Raw genomic sequence first — 23768 nt, 5'->3', positions numbered from 1 at the left:
AAAAAAAAAACTACGATTAGAGGTCCCATTTGACCCAGCTATTCCCCTGCAGGGTATCTTTCCAAAAGAATTAAAAGCATCACACCACAGCGATATATGCACACCCATGTTCACAGTGGCAGCTTGTAATAGCTAAAACTTGGTTTTTTGTTTTTGGTACTGGGGACCGAACTTGGGTCCTTGTGCTTGTGAGGCAGGCGCCGGAACCACTGAGCCAAATCCCCAGCCCATAATAGCTAAAACTTGGAAACAACCCAATTGCCCACCAACTGGAGACTGGATAAAGAAGATGTGGGGTTCCCCCCAAAAATGGAGTACTACTCAGCCATGAAGAACAAGAAACTAGAGATATTTATAGCTAAATGGATGCACACTGAGGACATACTTTTTTTTTTTGGTACTGGGGATCAAACTCGGGACCTTGTACTTCCAAGGCAGGTGGTGGCACCACTCAGCTAAATCCCCAGCCCAGAGGCCATACTCTTAAGTGAAATAAATAGGACACAAAATGTATAAATACTGAATAGTTTCTCTGGTGTGAAAAACTGAGAGTGTAAATAAGGATAAAGATGTATAATAGATAAAGTGAAATAGGAAGAAAAGGTACACAGGGGAAGGGGAGGGAAAGTGCTGGGGGATGGGAACAGAAACAAACTCTTTGCATTGTTTTGTTTTGTTTCTGGTACTGGGGACTGAACTTGGATCCTTGCACTTGAGAGGCAGGGGCCCGGACCAGAGCTAAATCCCCAGCCCACAAACTCTTTGTAAATAGTGAAGGGTGGAGGGGTTGAAGGGAAGGCAGGAGAATGGGGAAAAAGAAAGAACCAAGCTACATCATGTAAAAGTACAAATTCCCAATGATGAGTGTCATCATATTGTATACCTAAAATGTACCAGTAAACAATGGAAAAAGAAAGAGGACGAACTTGAGACCATAACTGTACGTGAGGGCAGGGCTGTGGCCACAGGGCCTGGGAGGGGACCAAAGTAACACTGACTGGGCACAGGTCTCCATGTGGAGTGAGGAATCAGAGCTGACAGCTGTGGGGCACAGTGAATGTGCTCAGTTCCACTTTTAAGATGGAAAATCTATGCATTTCCAAGACAGAAAACCACATGCTAAGATGTATTTTACCACAATCTAAACATACAGTATAGTAAAGCTCCAGCATCTTTCCCCTGTAAACCAAGAAGTGAAAGACAACGAGGACGTGTCATGACAGGAGCCAGACTGGGAACTCTGGGAGCACCAGCCAGTGGACAATGCAAGAACCCAGGAGTCCATGGTGACGAGACAGAGAGGGCCAGGTGAGAAAACAAACAGGGTTGAGTAGAGGGCTCTTCCATGGGGCAGAACTGAAAAACCAATCCCCCTCTTCCAGGTGACCCTGGACGCACACAGGGACATCAGCTGACGGATGAGAATGAGCTGTGGACACTGTGTGGCTCTATCAGCCCACAAATCGCCTCATCATACGGAGAGGGAAGACGCAGGGAGAGTAGGGCTAAGATTCTGCTTCCTGTCATTAGGAGCGCCTGTGTCCCACTGTAACCAACCAGACCTCCAGGAGACAACAACATGGCACCCAGCTCTGTGCTCACGAGGCGTGGCTGGGCACCAGGAACACGCTCCCGATGTTTCTGAGATACAGGACAGATGGGAACAGAGGCATCACATTAGTGAGAGCTCCCTGATCTGACAAGATGCTTCAGTGGGTGTGAGGAGCCAGGCTCAGTCTCCCACTGCGGGTCCCCCATAGTACCCAGGCCCTAAGTACTGTCCCCGACACCTCCACATTACCTGCAGCAGAAACAAAAGCGGGTAACTAGCACCTCACCCCACGATGGCTCTCACGGGAGGTGGGGAAGAGGAGCCACACTCACCTCGGGGGGCAGGTGCACCTCCATGGGCGTGTATGTAGGCCAGTAGCCCATGGTGAGGATGTTCACAGTGAGGTCGATGGGGCCCGGGGCACTCTGGTTCTGCATGTGCTGGGGACAGACAAGGAAACCCAAGACAAAACTTGCAGAAAACTTCCATTTTCAAAACAAAGTTTCAGGCCAGGGATTTAGCTCAGTGGTTTGGTGGCCTGCCTTGCAAGCGCAAGGAGCCGAGTTCGATCCCCGGTACCAAAAAAAAAAAACAAAAAAAACAAGTGTCAGCACTTGTGTTCTTCCAGCCCCCAGGACATGTTCCATGTGGGTCAAATCCCTTGTCAACACATTAATGCTTATGTCACCAATGCGACACACCCCAGGCCCAGGCTGTTTCACCCGAACCTCAACCCACTCCCCACGGCTTTACTTGGGGGTACTGGGGATGGAAACCAGGGCCCCATGCACTCCAGGAGTGGTAGGCAAGTGCTCTATTACTAAGCTACACCCCAAACTTTTCTAATTTTATTTTGAGACCAAGTCTGGGTAAATTGCCCAGGCTGGCCTTCAATTTGCGACCCTCCTGCCTCAGCCTTCTGGGAGTATGGACGGGCGTGTGCCTTGGCCCTGGCTCTGCTCACCTGCTTGAAGTGAACCATGATGTCTTTGGAAAGCTCCATGTCCTTGAACATGCCCTCCAGCTTGCTGGTGAAGGCGGCCCCGCACTCTGCAACACATGAAGGTCAGGTCAGAAGGCAGGGAAGCCCCGGCCCAGGGGCAGGGCCACCCCGTGCTCACCGTGCTTCAGCTTGGACAGCATGGACTTTTCTGCATCGACCGAGGCACTTTTCCCAACAAGGAGTCTTTTTGCCAAATCTTTCTTGTAAAATGCTTCAAATACATCTTTACCTGAGCGGAACGAGAGGGGAACAAGGCAGGCATCAAACACTGGGGAGTCTCTCTGTGGAGCAAGCCGCAGGAGACCCTGCTGGCGTCAGGCCAGATGCTGGGCGCTCACCATGGATGAACCTGAACAGGATCATGATCTTGTCCAGGATCCGCTCCAGCTCCTCGTCAGTTGCTTCCTTGTTGCCTGCTCGTAACTTGGAGTCCACATGCTTGGCTGTGAGAGAGGGCTTTACTTAGAAAGGTGCTGGATGTGGCTCAGGGGCAGAGTCCTCACCCAGCATGCACAGGACCCAGGGTCCATCCCAGCGCTGCCAAAAGGAAAAAACGATCGGAAAAGAAAAGGTCTCTTCCATTTCTGCTGGCAACAACCAGGCTCTTTCTTGAACACTCATGCAGGACAGAGGGCAGAGGCCTGGGGCTCTCAGGTCCTAGGAGAATGAATCCTCCTGAGTTTAACTACACCAAGGAACAGGTGTCCTATCCTAATTCCAGGTTCAACAGGAAACCGATGCCAGCAGCTACGTACAGCACTTGGGTTCTGCCATGTGACACTGCCTAGGAACCAGGATGGCCCTGTCCAAGACTGGGAGCCAGAAGTCCAGAGGTCAGTTTCTCAAAGAGAAAGATTTTTTTCTTAGGGTTCCAAGTTGTTACAGCCACAGCGTCAATGCAGGGACAGGAGCATCTTACTCGGGGCTTCTTGCTCCAAAGTAGGCATGGGCCCATGAGGTGGTGGCTACGTATTCCTGTGTGGTGACGCTGGGAACATTCCTGTAGCAGAGCCCAAGACTTTCCAAAGCCCCAATTCCCAAGAGCTCAACATTCTCTTCCATGGGGAAAATCACAATCAGTAAGTAACGTTGTAGAAAAGCCTAATCAAATGGCTTTGCAGATTTCTTAGTTGCTGCTTTTACTAGCTTTTTGTTTTTTCACTTATTGTGGACTATTCTGAATTTTCAAAAAAGAGGCCAACTGTCTAATGAACTCCAGGCACCACTAAGTCTGTCCTATGTCAACAAGGTGATGGAGGAACGTCTCAGGGGCTGGGTCACCTAGACACCGAGGTCGGCCTCCTGTGCGGAGGTTTCGTCCTCACTGCAATTTCTGAGGACGCACATCCTGCCAGTCAGGATAGGAGCCAGCCCCGACCCTTACAGAAGACAGCTCTGAGCTCAGTCCAGGAGGACAAACTCATCCTGTGCAGCGTACTGAATCCCTGCGGCATCACCCCTCATGGTGTGCAGGTATGCACAAGTGTGTGTGTCTGGATGAGCTTGGTAAAGACCCTGCCCTTGCCCTCCCTGTAAGGAGTCTCAGCATTTGGGTAAAATGCCTGCATGAGTTTTGCCTCACTCTCCCGAACTACTCAAGTGCCCAGGACACCTCTGCGCTACCGATCAGCTCCGCAGGTTTGTTGGGCCTCTTGTTGATGAAAGTCTCAAAGGACTCCTTCATCAGGTGGACGAAGCGCTCGTTCCTCTGGAAGCACACCTCCACCACGTGGTCCACCCTGTCCTTGAACTCTAGCAGGTCCTGGACCATGTCCTTATCTTTCTCAGGATTGATGACAATCGTCGTCCCAAAAGTCTACAAAAGTAAGTTAGTGCCAAGTCAGCAACAGGTTTAGGAACAGCACTCCTCTCACGGCCTCGCACTCCGGCGGCAGCCCTGGCCTTGCTGCTTGGTGCCACAGCACCTTCTGCACTGTGGCCACAGAAAGGTCTGTGTCCCTTCAAAGCAGGAAGTGCCTGGCACTCAGAATCCCAGGTCAGCCCGAGGCATTGCTTCTGCGCACCCAAGAAGTCGTGCATGGCCCTGCACTGGCATGGGACGCAGTGACTGCCTAGATGCAAGGTGACGAACCCAAGTGTGGGCCAAAGACCCCTGGCCGCAGCACAGCGGGACACTCTCCCTACAAAGGCACAGCTGACCAAGCGACAGACTGTGGTTTGAGAGGCCAGAGAGACCACAACTGAGGAGGAAGCTAGGGTTGTATCAACAAGGAACAAAAGTGGCTGCTGTGAGGTCGCATGTCTCCCTGCACGGTTCCATCATGTTGGTTTTACCTCAGAAAGACTTACCTTATTAGGAAGTTACACAGGTGATCTTTGGGCAAAGGGCAGACCTGTCCACAGTCCGTAGGAACAAGGCGGCTCTCACAACAGTGCTACTGTCTTGGACCCCACACCCCCATGTCGCAGGCAGTATGGCGGGGACACTGAGACCTGCAGTACCTTGATGTACTCGCTCCAGTGCAGCAGCAGTGCCTGCTGCCCTCCACGCACCCGGCTGAATAGCTGGTACATCTGTGTGAGGTCGGGCACCCGGTTTTCGTCCAGCAGGTGGTCCAGCCCTGGGAGGGTGCAGAAAGAAGGTCATGGCAGGAAGCTGGCACTGCCGCTGAGCAGCTGCCCCACAGTGGCACCCCAAAGAGCAGCACCAAGGGGAGGCCGATCACCATGCCCCTACCCGGCAGGTTGGTCTCATTAAGTATCTGGATAGGTGCAGAGGTTACCCCCTTTCCTCAGTGCCAGAGTACCATTCAGCTCCTCAGCACCAAAGCCCTCTTAGCTCACAAGAGGGGCAGCAGGAGGCACCGTTTACACTGAGTTTGTCCTAGGAACCTCAGAACCCAAGTTACTTCTGGTTTAGTCTACCAGAAAATGTATTATTATACATAAACTTTCCAGTTTTTAGTTGATTAACTTTACTCAAACTTAATAAACTGAAAAATTACTCATTGTTCATTAAGTATCTTGACGTGTACAACAAGGATTTTAAAGTTTAATTGTTTCGGGTATTTAAATCTTACAAGGACTTCCTGGCACAAGCAGAGCAGCTTGGCTAGTAGCATTTTAAACAGTTTTCTGGTCATTCGCATGGCAGCTAAGCAGAGCGGAAGGCTGTGAGTGCAGCTGGTCCAGCTCCTAGTCCTGGCAGGTGGGAGGGAGCAGAGACCGGGGGCCTGTGACCCTGAACCTCAAGCTGAAGCTCTGATAGCTGACATTTCTCAAGGTCACTTTGGGTCTACTGTGCCAATGCACTTTCCTTTTTTGTGTAGCACTGGAGATGTAAACCTGGGGTAGCTCCATCACTGAGCACCATCCCCAGCTGTTTTCATTTTCAGACATGGTCTGGCTAAGTGATCCTCCTACCTCAGCCTCCTAAGCAGCTGGGACTACAGGCATGTGCCACCAGGTCTGGCAATAAACTTGTTAAGTTTAAAATTTACCTTCCTTAAAAACATAATGCTTTTTAAAATATATACCTTTTATACTTTTAAACATGCTCCTAATAAAATTTAGAGCAAGCTTTTTAGGAATGTAATTATTTTCTTATAATTTTACTCATCAAAATTTATGCAAATTTCTACTATTTACTTAAAGTCTTTTATTTTCTTTGTGGAGTAACTACTGTTCAAAAAAAACCTACCACAGGCTGGGGATTTAGCTCAGTGGTTCCGGTGCCTGCCTTGCAAGCACAAGGACCTGAGTTCAATCCCTGGTACCAAAAAACAAAACAAAACAAAACAAAAAAAACCTACCTGACACAAATGCTGAATGCATTTGTTTTTAGGTACACAGTAAAGTAAGCTCCCACTATACAAAGATACACCAGACGAGGTGTAAACAGATCTGGACCCTGGCTCTTAGCTCATGACACAGGCACTGCTACCAAGCTGTTTTAAGCCCAGTATTCCTATTCGCGAGCTGGGGCTGGGGACCATGAGCCCACAGGGCTATTCCCAAAGGAAGCTCCATGGCAAAGCCCCCTCTCTTCCTTTCGGTGGGAAGGCCTGCCTGTTGGAGTCTCGCTGTCTGGCAGAACAGAGCCTGAGCAGGATGCTGTGGGCACTATGTGGGCCATCCCACAGTGGGTCTTTCTGGTCTGACAGCTGGGCAGGCTGCACATCTAAAATGACTTTCGGAGTCTGGGCTCATCACTAGGTCTAGTAGGTGGGAAAACAGGACAGACGAGCCCAGTGCCGAGTCAGGGTCCATGCACCCCAGTGCACCTGTGCAGCAGGAGGACTGAGCAGCCAGGGCGACTGGCCGGGCTTCGGCAGGAAGTGCCCTCTTACACATCTTCCTCACCGCTCTGAACTCCTCATTGACCGTCAGTGGCTACAACACCCACTAGAGATTCGCAGTGACTCTCTCAGGACAATAATGATTGTGGCCTTAATTCTCCTGATGAGTTTGGGTCGGCATTCAGTTTAATTCACAGATCAGGAAAACCCACCTTTCTGTAGAATTGCTGTCAAGTGTTCTCCTAATAGCTGTTTCTCCACACAAGCAATCAGTGGTTTCCTAAAACGGCAAGAGGGGATAAGCATCAGAAGCAGTGGCAGGACAGAGGGTGCGCACTCTTCCTCCCACCGGCCATCCTGAGGCCTCACTACTGCACCTGCTGAGCCACGCCAACAGCTCTTCAGGTGGATCAGGTCCCTGAAGTAGGCACCGTGTGGGAAGGAACACCCAGAGAACCTTCATGGGCACCGGCCTCAGGCTCACAGTTTATGAGGAGCTCTTCAGTGTGTGTCTCATGGGAGTCACAGAAGCCCAAGAAGACCCAAGGGCCAGTGTCACCCTGCCCAGGATGGGTTGCCTGCAGCTCCCTGGCCACTCTACCTGGCCTCTGTGTCTCCTCCTTCCTCCCTGGGAGGAAACGGGCCCCATTGGAGCCGACTGACATCCCAAGGCCCGCCTGTCCCTGGCTCGCTCAGGCTTAGCTTTCTCTTTGCACTGCTTTGTCAGCCCGTTCCCACCTCCCAACTGCCCCTGCAGCAGGGCGCAAGCTCTGCAGCGTGACCACACAGCCTCTGTTCTTCCGCACTTCAGAGGAGCACCACACACCTGCCCCAGACAGTCTATCTTTCCCTAACTCTTCCCTATGCTCGAATCTAGAAAAGAAAGACGGAAAGCAAAAACTCGCAGCAGCAGTGTAATAATTATAGCCACATGAGATGCCTAACCCAAGTTCATGATTGAAACAGCTGCAGTTGACAACTGGCATGAATGGAGTACCCAGAAGAGAACCGGCAAATGCTGGATGATGACAGACAAAGTACACGAAGTGCACCAGGAGCAAAAGCACTCAGGTGCCATGTGTTTCAATGTCCAGCCACAAGAACGCCTGTTGGTGCTGTTGCCAACTGTGACACTCACTGTGTGCTGTGGTCCAGGTACGTGATGACGCGGTCCCCCTCTTCCTCCAGGCGCTTGCTCACATGGTTAAGGTATTCTGGAACCTTACAAAGAAAGTACCACAACACAAAGACTTTTTGTGACCCAAGAAATGAAGTTTTGTTTCCCTCATAAAATAACAAAACAAAAAACTCCCCACCATGCATGCAAGCCAAGTAAGAACCCACTTCCTAGGCTGGCAGGTTTAGTGGCCCGGAGTTTAACACTTGCCTCTAGATGAGCCCGGGCCCCTCTGCTGTCCTTCAGGGTGCCAGGAGTGACCTGGCACTGGGCTGGGAGCCCACATACAGCAGGCTGGCACAGCTGCCAGTGGGGATGGGGGGTCCAGTCCTGGGGCATCTGACCCCATGGGCAGGCAGGCCACACCCCTTGAGGGCTTCGCTCCAGGCCTGGGAGGCTGGGTAGTGGCAGGGCTGGCATTACTGTTCCATGCACTTTTCCACATGCAGATTTTCCAAAACTTTTTGCATCGATGAAAAATTTAGATGGATTTTATCTTTCATATTCAGAATTTATTCTTTATCTTCTTACTTAAACTTGAAGTCCTTTACTATTTTTCTGGGTTTTTTTGCAGAAGAGCTTCTAACTTAAGGGGGAGAAATGAGATTCTTACTAGAGTAAGGAGTAAGGGGGGCCCTGGCTAGACTGCAGCTCATCCTGATTATCAGTTGTAGGCCAGGTGTGAGAAAGACAGCCCTGAAAAGCCTCTCAGAGAAGCACACCCAGAGACGCAGAACAAAGCAACAGGAAGCACCCGTCTCACCTCGCGTTCCTGCATCAGTCTTTGGCCTTCTGCAGCATATAAACAGTTAGTTTCTTCCAAAAATTTCACTTCAAATGAGTCTTTATATACCTAGGAAATGAGCAGTTATTGACTGGACTCAGTGGCAGCACCTGAAAGGCTCTATGGGCTGGGGCTGTGTTGTAACCCAGTTTTCCCCACTGCTGTGTTGCCCCGGCCCAGAGCTCTTCTCTAGAACAGCCCCTGGGACCCTCACCTATGGGGCTCAGGGTCCAGCCCTGTGCTGCACTGTGGCACTAAGGGGTCGGTTCCTGTTTTTGAGATGGGACCTTCTTGTGTAGCACAGGCAGGTCTGGAACTTGTGGCAATCCTGCTCAGACTCTCCAGTGCTGGGATTACAAGAGGGCACCACTTCAACTGGCTCAGCCCCTGGTTTTTCATGTGAAGTCAGTATTTCCTTTTAGCTTGTCACCCGATTTTATCTTTGTTTATGACAATTTACTTGAAAAATCAATATTTTAATCCATCTTTTCTTCTTTGGTGACCAGTGCAGTGTCAGTATAAGGGTCACACTGTCTTCAGGGTTAAAGCGATCTCCTATCCCTTCCTCACCCTGACGCACGCCTTACGCAGGGTGGGAAGGCGGTGGCCCACCTGGAGGTCCGAGAGCATGCTCAGCAGGCTGCGCAGCAGGCTCCTGTCCACAGCCTCACCACTCCGCTCCCGCTCGATGAGCAGTAGGATCCCATCGATGGTCTTGCTCTGAACCATCTTGTCGCTGATGATGTGGTTTCGAAACAGCTCCAGCCCCATATCCCTGGCCAACAGTGAACACAAAACTGGACTTAGGTTTCCCTCTTCCAGCCCCACCTCCACTGACCAGCCACACCTCACATCCTCGAGTCCTCTTTAAAAGTGTCCATGTTGGCCAGGCCGGGTCCCTTGGGCCTCCTCCCTACACGGCTGTCATGTTCCTGACAGTCAGGCTGATGTCCCAGGAGTCATGCGTCACCACGTGCACTCCTGCGGCCCAGCCCATGGCCACCCACTTTTTGGGCACCACCATAGCTTCGCAGCCCAGCTGTACCCATACAGCTCCTGGGTACTTTGTCCCCACCTTCTCCTTGGAGCCAGATCTGAACTTTGCCTCTGACTGCCAGGGAGGCAACTTGCCAGGGAAGGGGATGCTGCTCCTTGTGGGCACCCAGCTGACAAAGCCTGGCACTTCAGGCTAAGGTCACCTAGATCCCATGTCGGCACCACCACCAGGTGCACACCCTCTGCCCACCAGCTGCAACGACACGGACGCACTGGCCAGGCTGGGCAGTGAGCAGGAGCACTCACCAGATGGAAGGGAGCATGGAGTTCTGCAGGACGTACGTGCGGTCCAGGAACAGGAAGATGCTCCTGACCATGATCTGCCACCCGGAAAGAAGGTCACTCGGTCATTTTGACATACCACTTGGTATCAGACTTCAGACCATGCAGTGCCATCTCCAATATGACACGACCGCTTCTTGATGGAGAGAAAAGTGCCTACCAAGACCCTCATTTTTCTACACTTAACTCTGTCTCCTCAGTATTTGTCATCTTTTTAACCTAACAGCCCCGACTGCAGGATTTTAGATCACTTAGCTTAAAGAGCTCTTAAACTCTATTTCCTGACTGTAGCACACAGCACTCAGATTGTGAACTCCCCCAGGTTTGTAGCAACCCTAGGGCCTTAGGAACTCCTTTGCCACCCTGTAGCCCCTTCCTCTTTTCTTTCTCTCCTCCTGATGGATGCGGGGGTCTGAACGTCCTGTGCAGTAGGCAAGTGGTCCACCACTGAGCTATGCCCCTGCCTCACTAAGCTTCTTAAAGTTAGCTTTGTTCTTGTGGGCTGCACTGGTGCGGGAGAGGAAGCGTCTCCAGTCACCCTACCGTCGCCCGCCTGGCTGGACCAGAGGCTTAGTCCGACCAAAGCGGACACAAAGAAGCGAGAGACACACAGGTCTGGGCTGAATTCACATGGAGTCAGAGCTCACCATCTGTCTGCAGTGGTCTTGCCAACATGTGTTGATCTTCTTCAAGAATAAGACGCTGTCGAGAGAGTCTGTGCAGATCTGCTAAGGAAAACCTCAAAACACAGGCCATGCAGTCACTGCAACTTCCACCCTAGCCCTGTGCCCTCTCTGCCCCACACCAGACAGCATCATCCCAGACAAGGCAGCAGTGGCAAGAAGCTCTTGAGGGGCAGGAGGGCTGCCCACCCATCCATCACACAAAGAGCCATGAGAAGGTGATGCTGTCCACAGGCCCAGACATAGAACTTGCCCAATACCAGCATCTTAACCTCAGCTTCAGCCTTGGAGGTTCATGACCCACCTAGCAACTACTGCATAGCACTTTGCTACAGAGGCCCAAATGGACTGAGGCCAGCAGCTTCCAAGCCTCTACATGGCTTTTACCATCTGCACATCCCAGCACTGTGCATGCACCCCATCCCACATAGGGCTGCACTGACCCGCCTGACTGCCCTGTCCTGCGTCACTTGCTGCAATGCCAGCTGGAACCAACACCGGGGCACAGCAGTTGGGGGTATGGCCGATCACCGGCCCCCAGGAGCCAGTGCCCAGTGTGTACAGCAGGGGCCTGGGCCACGAGAGGTGTCCTAAGACAAGCTCAAGCAGTTTTAGGGCCGAGAGCAAAGTACCTTTCCAGTCACTCCCTTCTGCTCTGGCTACCTCACCAGGGGGAGGAAAACACACCATCTTGCGGATGGCACTGGTGTGCTGGGTTTCAGGCCTGCTGTGTCCTTGACAGTGAGCTCCACAGCAGGCCTCAATCACAGGGCCAGGATCAGCCTCATTCAGACAAGTGCCTCCTCTCCAGCAGAGGGTGGCCCCCAGGAGGAGGAAGTTCAGGGACAGCAGGACCATGGGCACAGCTGTTCTTGCCAGGCCAGAGTGGCCCCTAGCAAGTACGTCTGGGAATTGGATCCAGCGTGCAGAGCATTTCTCTAAGTTAATTACTTCAGGAACTGGGAGCAGTTTGAGAAAGCAAGACAGAAGTCAGGCTCCCACGGAGCACAGCTGTGACAGCCACTCTGACAGCTCCCACAGCCCTGAAGCCAAGTGCCAAGGAGAGGAGGTTCCTACAGTACCTACACAGCCTGTGCTGGACCCATGAAGAGTCCTGGGCCTCAAGCAGGAGACTGAGCAGGCACCCTCAGTGTCTACACTGCCTGCACAGAGTCCCACGGCTCAATGAAATCCAGCTGGCACCCACATCATCTACACAGCATGTGCTGGGCACCATGAAGGGTCCCAAGCTACATGGAGGAGATCCAACCAGTGCCCACAGCATCTACACAGCCTGAGCACTTTGAGAGGCCTGTAACCCTCACGGAGTCAACTCAACACAAATCCAAAGCCACCAGGTGACTCAGGTGTAGCAAATGCTCATGGCAGCACCGAGTGGTGTCCGGCGTCCCAGAGGTGCCACAGTGCAGGCTGAGTAGTGCATCAGTGGGAAGGGTCTCCACGGAGAGAGGGCTCTGTAACCTTGCTATAGGCCCCCAAGTTTCCTGCTGCTGTCCTGAAGGTAGCAGGCAACAGGAAATGAGCACCATGGTGTGGCACATGCCAATCCACTGTGGGCCAGGCACTAAGTGGGTAAGGTGCATGGGCCAACAGTGAGCGTGTGCCCGTAGCCCGCAGCCTGCTCCTCAATCGCCTCCCTTGGTCTCAGCATCCCGCCATTCTCTGCACCCGGGCCAGCTGTATCCTTAGCTCCTTGGGCATCCTGTACCTGGCACCCGCACTACTGCCCCACAGGCTCCCTCCTCCTGCAGCTGTTGGCCTGCTCAGACCCCTGACATTCGTCCTTTGTTTTCTCTTTCCAGCCATCAGCCCCGAGAATTCTCTTGGAGCTATCCTGAAGCTAGCCTCTCTGTAGTGCCAGAACGGCTTCATTCAACTCCCAGCCACCCCGGACCATCCACTGCAGGGCACTGCCCTCCCCTGGGGTGTTGGTCCTGACCCCCCCGTCTCACGGGCTCTCCTACCTCCTCGTCACACCTCTGCACAGACTGCCATCTCGACTGCCCACTGTTCCACTCTCTCCTCCCCTCAGCTCCACTCGTGTCTGGGAGCCTACCTGGGCTACTCCACAATGCCTCGCATGTGCATCCATCATCCTGCCCGAGGCTGGGCTCCCTCGGCGTGACACCTGACGAGCCTCAGGGACCTCAGTGTGTGCCCACGGTGAACAGGGTGTGTCTCGTCACCGGCATAGCCATCTTCACAGACCAGCTTTCGGTGCTCACAGTGAAGCCCGTCTCCGGTGGCACACATGGTCAAATCCAGCCTGCACCGAGTGCGAGGCTGAGCCCACAGGACCTTGCACACCTTCTGCACTCTGCCAGCCCTGCCTGGGGCTCCCACTGTCCAGCTCTCCAACAGCATCACCCAGGTCCTTCCTTAATGCTTATGCTGAACTCAAGGGCTGTGTGGCCCAAAAAAGCAAGCAACTGGGATACAGAGGCTTATGCCAGGTCACACCTGCTTCATCTTGGCTAATTCCTCTCTTGTGTGCTCACTGTTCCAAAGATCCTTCTTGTTCCCAACCAGGATAATGGGTACATTGGGATAGAAATGTTTCACTCCTGGGGTCCATTTTTCCGGCTACATGGACACTTCATGTGCTCATGTTCTATCTCCTTCAATGGAGCCAGTGGAGCTTTGTCACAGATAGAGAAAATGCTGTCTGATCCGTCTGCAAATGGGGCTGCAACTCCCTGGCAATCAGGCTTGGCAGCTGCTTTTCCATTTCCAGAACTAGTGCAGTGGCGGAGGCAGGGTTTGCTGAGTGAAGGACAGAGGACAGCCTGCAGGTGGGGTTACCCAGCAGGGGTTAATGTGAGGACATGATCAAAAGATTTTCAAGCAAACTGGGATTAAGGCAAAGTAACAGCAGCTGACTGAAGACAGCCCACACTCTAGAAGCTGCAGGCTTCCCCTAGGGTGGGCCTGACTGGGTGCATGCTCTGTGCACCTCCCAGGTGTTTTCTGAGCCATGGTGTGCACTGGCAGATTCCCAAGAGCACGATGGCACCAATACCACACCCAACCTCAATGTCCTGGCCCGTCACAGCCCCTTGAGATCTGGTTACACTGGCCTCCTGGAGGCCTGAACAGTCACATTATGCAGTGAAGAACGAGGTGAGGACAAGCTCCCTGACCCAGAGAACCTGAGAAGGGGCAGGTCTCACTACTGTGCTCTGCTGTGAAGACACAGAGGCCCAGAAGAGCACAGTCACCAATGCGGGCCCAAATGGACTTGGATGGCTGGCAAGAGAGGAGAGCAGGGCCAGGCTGAGGACAGATTAAAGGGTTTTGGGCAGGATGTAAGCAGCTCAGGGATTTCCTCATGGGCATAAGTCACAGATGGCGCAGAAGCAAATCCAAGGTTGCCCTCTCCCTTGCCCAGCTATGTGCCTTGAGTAACAATAGTACTGTGGTTCATGTCTTCATGTCCCCCAAAAGCCTCATGCGCTCACAGGTGGGGCTTTGCGTGTGACGGTGGGAGGCGAAGCCCCGTGTGAAGAGGAGGGCTGCTGTAGTGTGGCCTGGAGGGTATCATATATCACCGCTCTCCCTTAGTTGTGCAGCTTCCTGCCTGCCAGGCTGCTCTGCCAAGCAGTTCTGCATTGGAGCCAGCCGACTATGGAATGAAACCTTTACACACTGTGCACCAAAATAAACCTCTCCTCCTTTAACTCGGGAGTGTCAGGTACTTTGTCCCAGCAACAAGAAAGTAAGGCAGACAGTGACCTGTGTGCGAGGCCAGCAGCTGACCTGAGAGGCAGGCTCTCTCTTCACTGGCCCAGCAGCAGCATGAACCTAACTTGAGCAGAGCCCAGGGACTGCATGTGCCACCCACCTGTACAAGCCAGGGAAGGGAGCCTGTGTGGCTGCCCAGCATCCTGCAGACACCTGAGCACACCTGAGCTGCTCCACAGCTTAGAAAACTAATACAGGTGATTTTACTAAAGTAAAGGACAGAATTCAAACTTAAAAGGCATTTTAGAACTTTTCCTAAGTATTTCAACCGGATGCAAAAAAATGCATTATCTTTCGTTCTTATCAACAACCTAAGTTAAATTCTAAAAACTTCACTAAAAACGATTAAAGCAAATGAGAGAAGCTGAACGAATTTAAAGGCTGTAGTTTTAATGTGAAGGATACTCATCCGTTCTTTGTCCTATTAATGTCCAGTTTTAAAAGACTTAGGGAATGAGGAGAAACCTCACGAGCCAAGAAAGGATATTCTCTGAGCGGGGGCGTCTGGGTCTGGATGTAGTCCTCGCAGGCCTGGCGCAGCTGCTTGTAGAGCATCGGTGAGGCTCTGTGAGAACACAGGTTTTCCACAGCCTGGGGCAGAAGGAAGGGGTTACTCTTAAGCTTGACAGCTGCCTCCTCCTCCTCCCCAGCACTCAGGGCGCTCACTTTGAGGCAGGGGCTTGCTCACAGCCCAGGAGCTAATGCAGAGTGGGCAGAGAATGAGGGCACAGCCTGCTGCATGGGGCCCTCGAGACCTCACAAGCCTCAACTTTGCTAGAGGAAGCAGTCTCCAAACAGCCTCAGGGGCCTGGGCCAGGCCTGCTCCCCAGCCACGTTGGGAGGCCTGACTGCTGGGTCTGACGCAGGGTGTGCGTGGTTCACCCTGACACTGCCAGGGCAGGGAAGAGGGAACCACAGTGCGAGACAGGCTGTTTGTCTGAAGCTAGGTGCACTGTAGAATTCACTTACACTCTTACCAGTTCTAAGAATATTTACTCTCAAGTCTTGTGCACAAAGCCAGAAGAATCTTCTTCAATTCAAATGTGAATATTATAAACAAAAATGCCGCTTTTCTAGTGACTAGTTTTGAGCCATTTAAAAAGCATGTGGGCCCAGGTTGCACAGGAAATATACCAAGAATCAACAGGTAAAAAACCCTACAAAATGGTAAAATAATCTTGCCAGCCATTCCTCAGAGGACTGATATCTAGATCATAAAGACTCAAGGGGCTGGGGATTTAGCTCAGTGGTTCCACTGCCCTCCTTACAAAGCTCAAGGACCTGAGTTCGATCCTCGGTACCAAAAACAAAACACCCCCCCCAAATTAGAACTCCCAAAATAAAAGACCCAATCGAGAAAGGGCAAAGGAAATGAATAGACACTGCTCAAATGGCCAATAAATACATGAAGAAATGTTCAACACAGGGCCCGGGAAGTACCTCAGTGGCCCGGGAAGGGGATGAAGAGATGGAGGGAGAAGGGAGGGAAGGAAGGGGATGAAAAAGAAGAACTGAGATGGGTTATGCACATCGACCAACTCCCCACGAGGAATGTGGACATTATGTACTGCACATGCGCACTGATGAACAAAATTGTCTGAGAAAAATGTGGGGACATAGAGAATGGATTCACATTAGAAAAAGCATCCAACTCTGCTGCATGTGTGACACACCTCAGGAAGAAAGGGGAGCCAACATCTTTCGGACATGCACCATAACAGCGTGAAGGGTTACTGCTTCTAACGCTCAACATCAGAACCGCTACACATCCTACTAACCTATCTTAAGTACATACATTGAAGCTACTGTGTAAAACCTGTGCATATTTACAAAGGTCAAAACCCCAGAATGACAATAAACGTTATAATGTTTCCTAGCAAATCCATGATCTCCCCCACACCTTGTCTTAGCCTAGAAGTAAGGGTCCCTGCCCGCTGGCCCAGCCCACCCCCCTCCGCCATATCCTTCTCTCCTCAAATGCCAACCAGCGCACCGCAAAGGCTCTGCCTCAGTGGTTACTGGTGAATTCCACCAACATGACTGTTACACAGGAAGTTTTCACAGGATATGTGAAGACAAAACTTCACATATGTGAAGGCAAAAATCAAGACAAACTTCCTGGTGCACAAGCTTCATAAAACAGTGACTCACTGGACTGTTTTCCGGGAGTCTAAGCCTGCTGCTAGGCACATGCTCACAACTTAGAGGTGCAGAGATCCACTTCATCCTTGGTACTGAGAGTTTGGGGGCATCCCGAGAGTAGGCACTGGATTCCTGTTACAAGCACCATGCTGCCAGAGGGCAGCCAGCCCTTGTCCCACCCCAGTCCTTGCTGACAGTGATCTGGGGACTGTGCGCTGTGCAGGAACAGCATGACACAGACCTCTGCCCACATAAGCTACTGACGGCCCCTCTTGACATACAAAAGACCTACTCAGCCAGGTACTGTGTGCTCAAGTTAGTGTGCACTTTTAACAATCACAGCAAGTTGGACGCAGTGGCCTATACCTGGAACTCCTGCTACTAGGACGCTGAGGCAGGAGGATCACAATCACAAGTTCAAAGCCAGCTGGGCAACTTAGTGAGACTATCTCAAACAAAGGGCGAGGGCACAGGTAGCTCTGTGGGAGAGCCCCTGTGTTCACTCCCTGGCGCTGAAAAACTGTGCCACAGAGGCAGGATGGAATCCAATAACTGGCAGTGAGAAAGCAGCAGAATTTGGAGTCTACTCACTCATACATCCCTACCCAGCCTCTCCGCCTAGCAAGTCACACCAGAGCACAACATCAGGGTGGACCCAGGCGGGGAGGTCTGTCCTCCAGCGTGGGCATCAGAGGAGCACGGGGAGGTAGCAGTGGGGTGCAGCTGAAGATGAGGTCAGCAGAGATCGCAGACTGAAGCCAAGGGAACGCAGGCCAGCACTGCAGCAGTCACGATACGCACGGCAGGGACAAACCCCCAAGCCTTGTCCCACAAACGCCCTGTGCCACACGGGCTGGGGAACCAGCACAGAAAGAGACAAACCCGTGGGATGGGACAGTGACCCCACTGTCCACAGCACAACCTGCACAGGAGGCAGCGCAGGGCTTCTGGGAATGGCACTCCCACAGGACTTGCCCTGGCCCACAGGGAGAGGGAGATAATAGCCCTGGATCCCACAGGCAGCTCTCTGGATGAAACAAGCAAATGGTAACACAGAAACCAAATTAGGGTGAGAGGAAGCTCAGGGGAGTCTCCCAGCAAAACGGCACTACCATTGTATTTACCACTGTGGCATGTCTGCCCCAGTGGGGAAGAGCCCCACCCACAAGACAGGTTTATAGAGAGGAGCTCACTGGGTCCAAGGTACGTGAGATGGCATGTCGCCTGCTGGGGTCCACTTAGGTGCTCAACTCACTCTTCATAGTACATTGGCCCATCAAGTACCGCGTCCCTCTGTCCAACGCTTTCTGGACTTTTCCACTTCAGTTTTAGCAACTGTCAACACATTCAACATCTACCTCTACTCCTGACCTCCTTCCCTGAGAGCCGCTGAGAGCCACTACTTTGCTCTGGACAGCCGACTGGGCTCTCCTGACACAGCTCAGTCCTTGCTGAGGGGGTCTGCTTTCCTCTGAAACTCACTCAGCCTTCCTCTGACAGCTCCTACAAACATGGCCTGCTGTCCCACTGAGCTGACAGGTGGCCCAGCACTTGTGGACCTGAGACACACATGCACTTTCCTCAGGGGGAAGTCACAGCAGACTACACTTGGGTCCCTGGAAGCCAAAGTCCCCACCTTCAGTGTCCTCTGCTCCCCATGGAGGAGAGCACAGATGGTGGCACATGAGAGACTTTCTCACCTGTACTGTGACCCAAAAGCTAAGCAACACAGAGACAGGAGAACCTCTAACCTGAACCCAGGGCCTTACCTGACAGGTTCTACAGAGTTTACGCCAACAGTGGGCAGGGGATGAAACTTCTCAGTCTCCTCAAAACACACCAACCCTGCAAACTTGATGAGAATGAGATCTTCCACACAAGACCATACCCCCTGACCAGCTGGGACTCCGTCCTGCAACACCAGGCAGGACACACTATCACCTTGGGCCAGCAACTGCATGCTCACCTTCTGGCTCACCAGTGCCCCTACAGAGGCAAGGGGATGGCCACCAGCATGCAGATCACAGGGCCCCACATGAGCCTGGGGGACCAGAGATCCTGGAACACAAAAGTCTATCCGGTACAGACCATGTAGAACAAGTACCTTACATCTCCCAATTTCAGTACAGAGCCCAAGGAGGACTGAAGACATCACGAAACCCACAGGGACCAGTTTTTTTCTTTTTTTGAGACAGGGTCTCACCGTGTAGTTCAGGTGGCCTTGAACTCACTACATAGCCCAGACTGGCCTCAAATTCGAGGAGATCCTCCTGCCTCAGCCTCCCAAGTGCTGGGATTACAGGCATGTACCACCATGCCTGGCTAGGGGCCAGGTTTTGAGATGCACAAGTGGCATGGCTAAGCATTTCCACTATTTCAGGAGAAAATAATGACAACTGATAGCAGATGGCCCAGTTTCCACAGGAAAAAGAATAGCAAGCCTCAGCTATAACATATAATGTTTTACTAGACAAAAGCCTATGATTGCCCAGGTACTTGGTGGGATTTTTGCTTCTGGTTGGGATGCAGTAGTGTCTGGATTCACACTTATGTCAGAAAAAACTAAAAACCAGATAGAAGAGCAGGCTTCGGGGCTCTGAAGGACAGTGATCTCTGGGGCAGGAAATAGCTGGTGCTTTGCTCACCAGGTGGGCTGTTCACAAGCTGCACCAGGGCCCAAGGATGTGTGTGAGGTGAGGGCCTGCTCCAGGGATATGAGCATTCACTCTGCACGGTGTGGAGCCAGGGCAAGAACATCCAGGCGGTCAGAGGTGACAGTGTCTAGCACCCACGTGGGTGGACAGCCAGGGCCTCAGCAGTGGGGATAGCCAGTCCCAGACATGACAACACTCTGGCCAGCCTAACACACCCTACAGAAAGACTCAAAAGAACCAAACAGGTTCCAAATAACACAAGTATGCTCAGAACAAAGGTGAAGAACACTTATAGGACTCTAAGGACACTAGCACACTACATGAGATCCACACCTGGCATCCAGCAAAGGTCGCCAGACACGAAAACAGCAGGAAAACAAAACAAGTAGAAAAGTCAGTCAATCAGTCAAAACCAACACAGGACTGACTAAAAGGCGGGCTAGAGAGCAGGACAATAAAATAATGTCTATTGGTGGGCATGGTGGCACATGTCTGCAATCCCAGCACTCAGAGGGCTGAGGCAGAAGGATGGCTGTGAGTTCTAAGCTAGTCTGGGCTACATATGAATTCAAGGCCAGCCTTAACTATACGGGGAGAACCTGACTCCAAAAAAAGGACTCCATGTGTCCAAAGGTTAAAAAGAAGCACAGAAGATGTGAAAAGACTCAAAAGTTCACACCTAGCAAGAAGAGCAAGGTGTGACACAAACCTGTACCAGGTGGCGGTGCCAGCAGCTGAGATCAGAGGATCAGGGGACCAGGACACCTAAGATGCATTACAAACCTCCACAAAGAAAGCCTGGGTGGCTCTGCCACAGCGTCTTCTTAAGCATTTCAAGAAATGACACCAACACCATACAAACTCCAGAGCAGGGAAGAAGAGAAAATACTTTCAAAACTCATACAGCCAGCACTACTTTGATACCAGAAGTGGACAGATATAGTAACAAGAAAACATCAAGGTAACAAAACGTGAGCAAATGGAATCCAACAGCATACAAAAAAAGAACACATCCTGACCAGCTATGATTTAGCCCAAGAATGCAAGATTGGCTTCTGAAAAAGGAAATCAGTGGATATAAGGAACAATCTAAGAAACAGAAATCATAAATGCCTTCAAGAGATGAGGAAAAAGAACTCTCAAACTGGGAACAAAAGGGAAAGCCCTCCACCTGAGCACCACACTCAACATGAAAGGATGGAAGGCTCCCTAAGCTCAGGAAGAAGCCCAGGAGGCTGCCTGGGGTCCCCACTTACTCTGCCCTGGAGGTTCTAACTGGCATGATGAGGCAAGGAAAGGAAACGACAGGCGTGCAGCTTAGAAAGGAAAAAGGAAACTGACCTCTTATTCACGGATGGCATGCCCGTCTCTACAGAATATATGGCAGAATATACGGGAAATTTACACGTAACCAAGGTCAGCAACACAGCAGGACACATGGTCAATATATAAAAATAAAGGTAATTTCTCTATAATACTGAGAATCAGAAACTGAAATTTAAAATACAATTTATACAACATCAAAAATAGAAAATGAGCTGGTGTAGCACAGGCCTGTAATCCCTGCCAGCACCTGGGAGGCTGAGGCAGGATGATTGTAGGTTCAAGCCCCGCTTGGGCATTTGGCAACTTGAAAGATGCTGGGATGTGCCTCAGTGTGAAGGTTCTGGGTTCAATCCTCAGTACACACACACACACAAATAAGGGACAAATTTCACAAAAGATGTATGAGATCTGTATTCTAACTAGAAAACGCTGCTGAGAGAAATAAAAAAGACCTAACACAGAGCTATCCTTATCACTATTTGGCCAGCTCAAAAGTGTTGCTATGTCACTTCTCTCTGCCCTGATCCATAGATTTCACACATCGATAAAATTCTAGCAAGCTTTTTGGTAGAAACTGACAGATACTAAAATTCACATGGAAATACAGAAGGACCAAGAAAAGTCAAAAGGACTTTGAAAACGAAGTCAGAGGCCAGCGTACACCCTTGTTACATCTACTCCTAGGTGAGCCACTGACATCTGACAAAGAGGCAAAGGCCGTTCAGTGAGGAAAAGGCAGACTTTCAATAAACGATGTTACAACTGCATATTCACAGACAGAAAAATCATATTTTGGTATATATATTACAACATACATGTTCTCTCAGCATAGGTCAAAACCTAAATGTAAAATCTGAACCTCTAAAATGTCAATAAGGAAATACAAGAAAAAAATCTTTGTGATCTTAGAATTCTTAGATACTAAAAGCACAACCCAGAGGAACAGTTAATGCACTGGACTTCAAAACTTGTAACTATTGTTCTTCAAAGGACACAAGGGAATCAAGGCACAAACCACAGACCAGGAGAAAATATGTGCAAAGGCTGATACAGGCTTGTACCCAGAATACACAATAAACTCACATATTCAATAATAAGGAAACAACCCAATTTAAAAAATGAGCAAAAGATTTGAAAAGATGTTTCACCAAAGATACATGGAATGCCAAATGAACACATGAAAAGATGCTTAGTACCAGCAAAACTTGGTAGCAGTAAAACTGCAATGACAATCCCAACACATCTATGAAAACAGCTACAACTACAGACTGCTAGCACCAAATGATGTCAAGGATGTGGGACAACTTGAACTCGATACACTGCTGGTGAAGACACCAAGAGGCCTGGCCACTTTGGAAAGTGAAGACTTCTCATGAAGTTCAAAATACCCTTGCCATGTGACCCTGAGGACATCTAGACATCTTCCCGAAAGGAATGGGAATGGATGTCCATATAATCACTTACCCAGTAATGTCTGTAGTAGTTTTGCTCCTGACAACCAAAAACTAGACACCAAAATGTCCACAAACATTTGTGGTACAGGCACACTGCTTAGTGATAAAATGAGCAAATTTTTAGCACAGTCTGAGTCTCCAAAGCACTCGTGAAAGCCAGCTAGAAAAGACAGCAAAGGCATGACTCCACTTGGATGATCAGAAATGGCAAAACGTGCCTGGAAACAGACCCAGGTTGTCAGGAGTGGGAGCAGGAAGGGGAATGACTGCAGGGGCTGGGAACGCTTTCAGGTAACGAGAATACACTATCCCAAGGCCCTGGAAACAGCTTTATGTGTCTGTTCGTGACACGCTAATAAAATAAAAATAATAAATACAATAAATTAACAAGATGCAATAATAAAAAATATAATCAACTCACACAAAGAATGGATATACGTGTACCAAACTTCCGTACAGGGACTGTTTTGGATTTTAGGTTTTATCAGATTTTCTGACATAACACGACACTTGGGATAGGATCCATGTCTAAATGTGAAACTTACTTATGTTTCCTCTTCATTCACATACCTTGAAGGTAATTTTATAAGTTTTTAACCACCGCTGTGTTTTGTTTTGTTTCTTTGTTTTTTTTGGCGGGGGGCGGTTGAGACAGGGTCTCACTATGTAGTTGAGACTGACCTGGAACTCACTATGTAGCCCAGGCTGGTCTCAAACTCGCAGCGATCCTCCCGCCTCAGCCTCCCAAGTGCTGGGATTACAGATGTGCCTTCCACCCCTGTGTTTTGACTGCAACCTTTCATGGGGACAGGCCTGGAACTCTCCAAATTACACCACCATGTTGGCATGCAAAACGTTTTGGACTTTGGAGAATTTCAGTTTTGAATTAGGGATGCTCAAGCTGTAGTGCTTTTCTTTGGGTGGTGGAAATACTGGCGATTATCCAAAAAAATTTCCTTTTTTGTACTTTATACAATTTTTAAAATGTCCTCATTTGTGCAAACCGGAGAAAATTTTAAATTTAAGCCTTTTAATAGAAATAATAGTGCTTTCGTTACCTAAAATGTAAAATGTGAAAACTTACTGGAGCATTACTGTATAAAATGACCCGAAAAGTTTGCTTTGAGTGAAATATCCAAAAAGCAAAGAGTTACTTCTGGCCATTTTCCCCTTTACTTTAGAAACAGAATGTCACTACTTTCAGTGTACCTGTAACAAAATCTGGAACCTAGTGTGCAACAGTTTGACCACAAAACACAATAGAGAGGCTGAAAAGCGCTCCGGGAGCAAGTGAAGCAGTAGTGTGTACAGTATTGGAGTTCTCGGTGGAGTTCCAGCAGCGACTTGCGCGGGTGGAGGGCCTTCGGGGCCCCGGCTCGGCTCCAACCTCCTCCTCTCGCATGACCGCGGGATGACACGACCTCCTCCTCCTCCTCCTGGGGACACCCGCGGGCTCACCTGGTACAGTTCCTCCAGGTTGTACCTGATGGACGTGCTGCTCTGGATGGCCCGCACCGCCTCGTGCAGCTTCTGCCACGTGTCCTGCGTGTAGTTGTCCGGCAGTCGCGGCCTGTCTGTGGGGACGGAGGGTCAGCGGCCGTGGGGACTGGGCGGCCCGGCACCGGGAGCCAGCG

The 23768-nt window shown here is 50.6% G+C and overlaps 1 protein-coding gene across 7 annotated transcripts in view; it reads right to left on the bottom strand.

Moving 5' to 3' along the window:
- Positions 1–23762, bottom strand: part of Cul4a (cullin 4A) — a 31984-nt gene extending 8222 nt beyond the window's left edge. Inside the window, exons 1-14 of one of the 7 annotated variants that reach the window (XM_010619925.3) lie at positions 23593–23762; positions 15046–15149; positions 10761–10828; positions 10078–10151; positions 9388–9555; positions 8755–8844; positions 7953–8035; positions 7027–7094; positions 5019–5137; positions 4179–4371; positions 2894–2998; positions 2674–2784; positions 2517–2602; positions 1885–1992 (exon numbers count right to left, since the gene is read on the bottom strand). In XM_010619925.3, coding sequence (XP_010618227.1) covers positions 1885–1992; positions 2517–2602; positions 2674–2784; positions 2894–2998; positions 4179–4371; positions 5019–5137; positions 7027–7094; positions 7953–8035; positions 8755–8844; positions 9388–9555; positions 10078–10151; positions 10761–10828; positions 15046–15113 — 1341 coding nt within the window. In that variant the 5' untranslated portion in view covers positions 15114–15149; positions 23593–23762. The other 6 variants (XM_010619927.3, XM_010619929.3, XM_010619930.3 and 3 more) reach the window with 6 other exon arrangements.
- Between the last annotated feature and the right edge of the window lie 6 nt (positions 23763–23768).

Source organism: Fukomys damarensis, unplaced genomic scaffold, assembly GCF_012274545.1.
Source record: "Fukomys damarensis isolate Sample0158 unplaced genomic scaffold, DMR_v1.0_HiC HiC_scaffold_6, whole genome shotgun sequence".
NCBI lineage: Eukaryota > Metazoa > Chordata > Mammalia > Rodentia > Bathyergidae > Fukomys > Fukomys damarensis.
The sequence above is the reverse complement of the archived record's forward strand: the minus strand, read 5'-3'. Positions and strand labels throughout refer to the sequence as shown.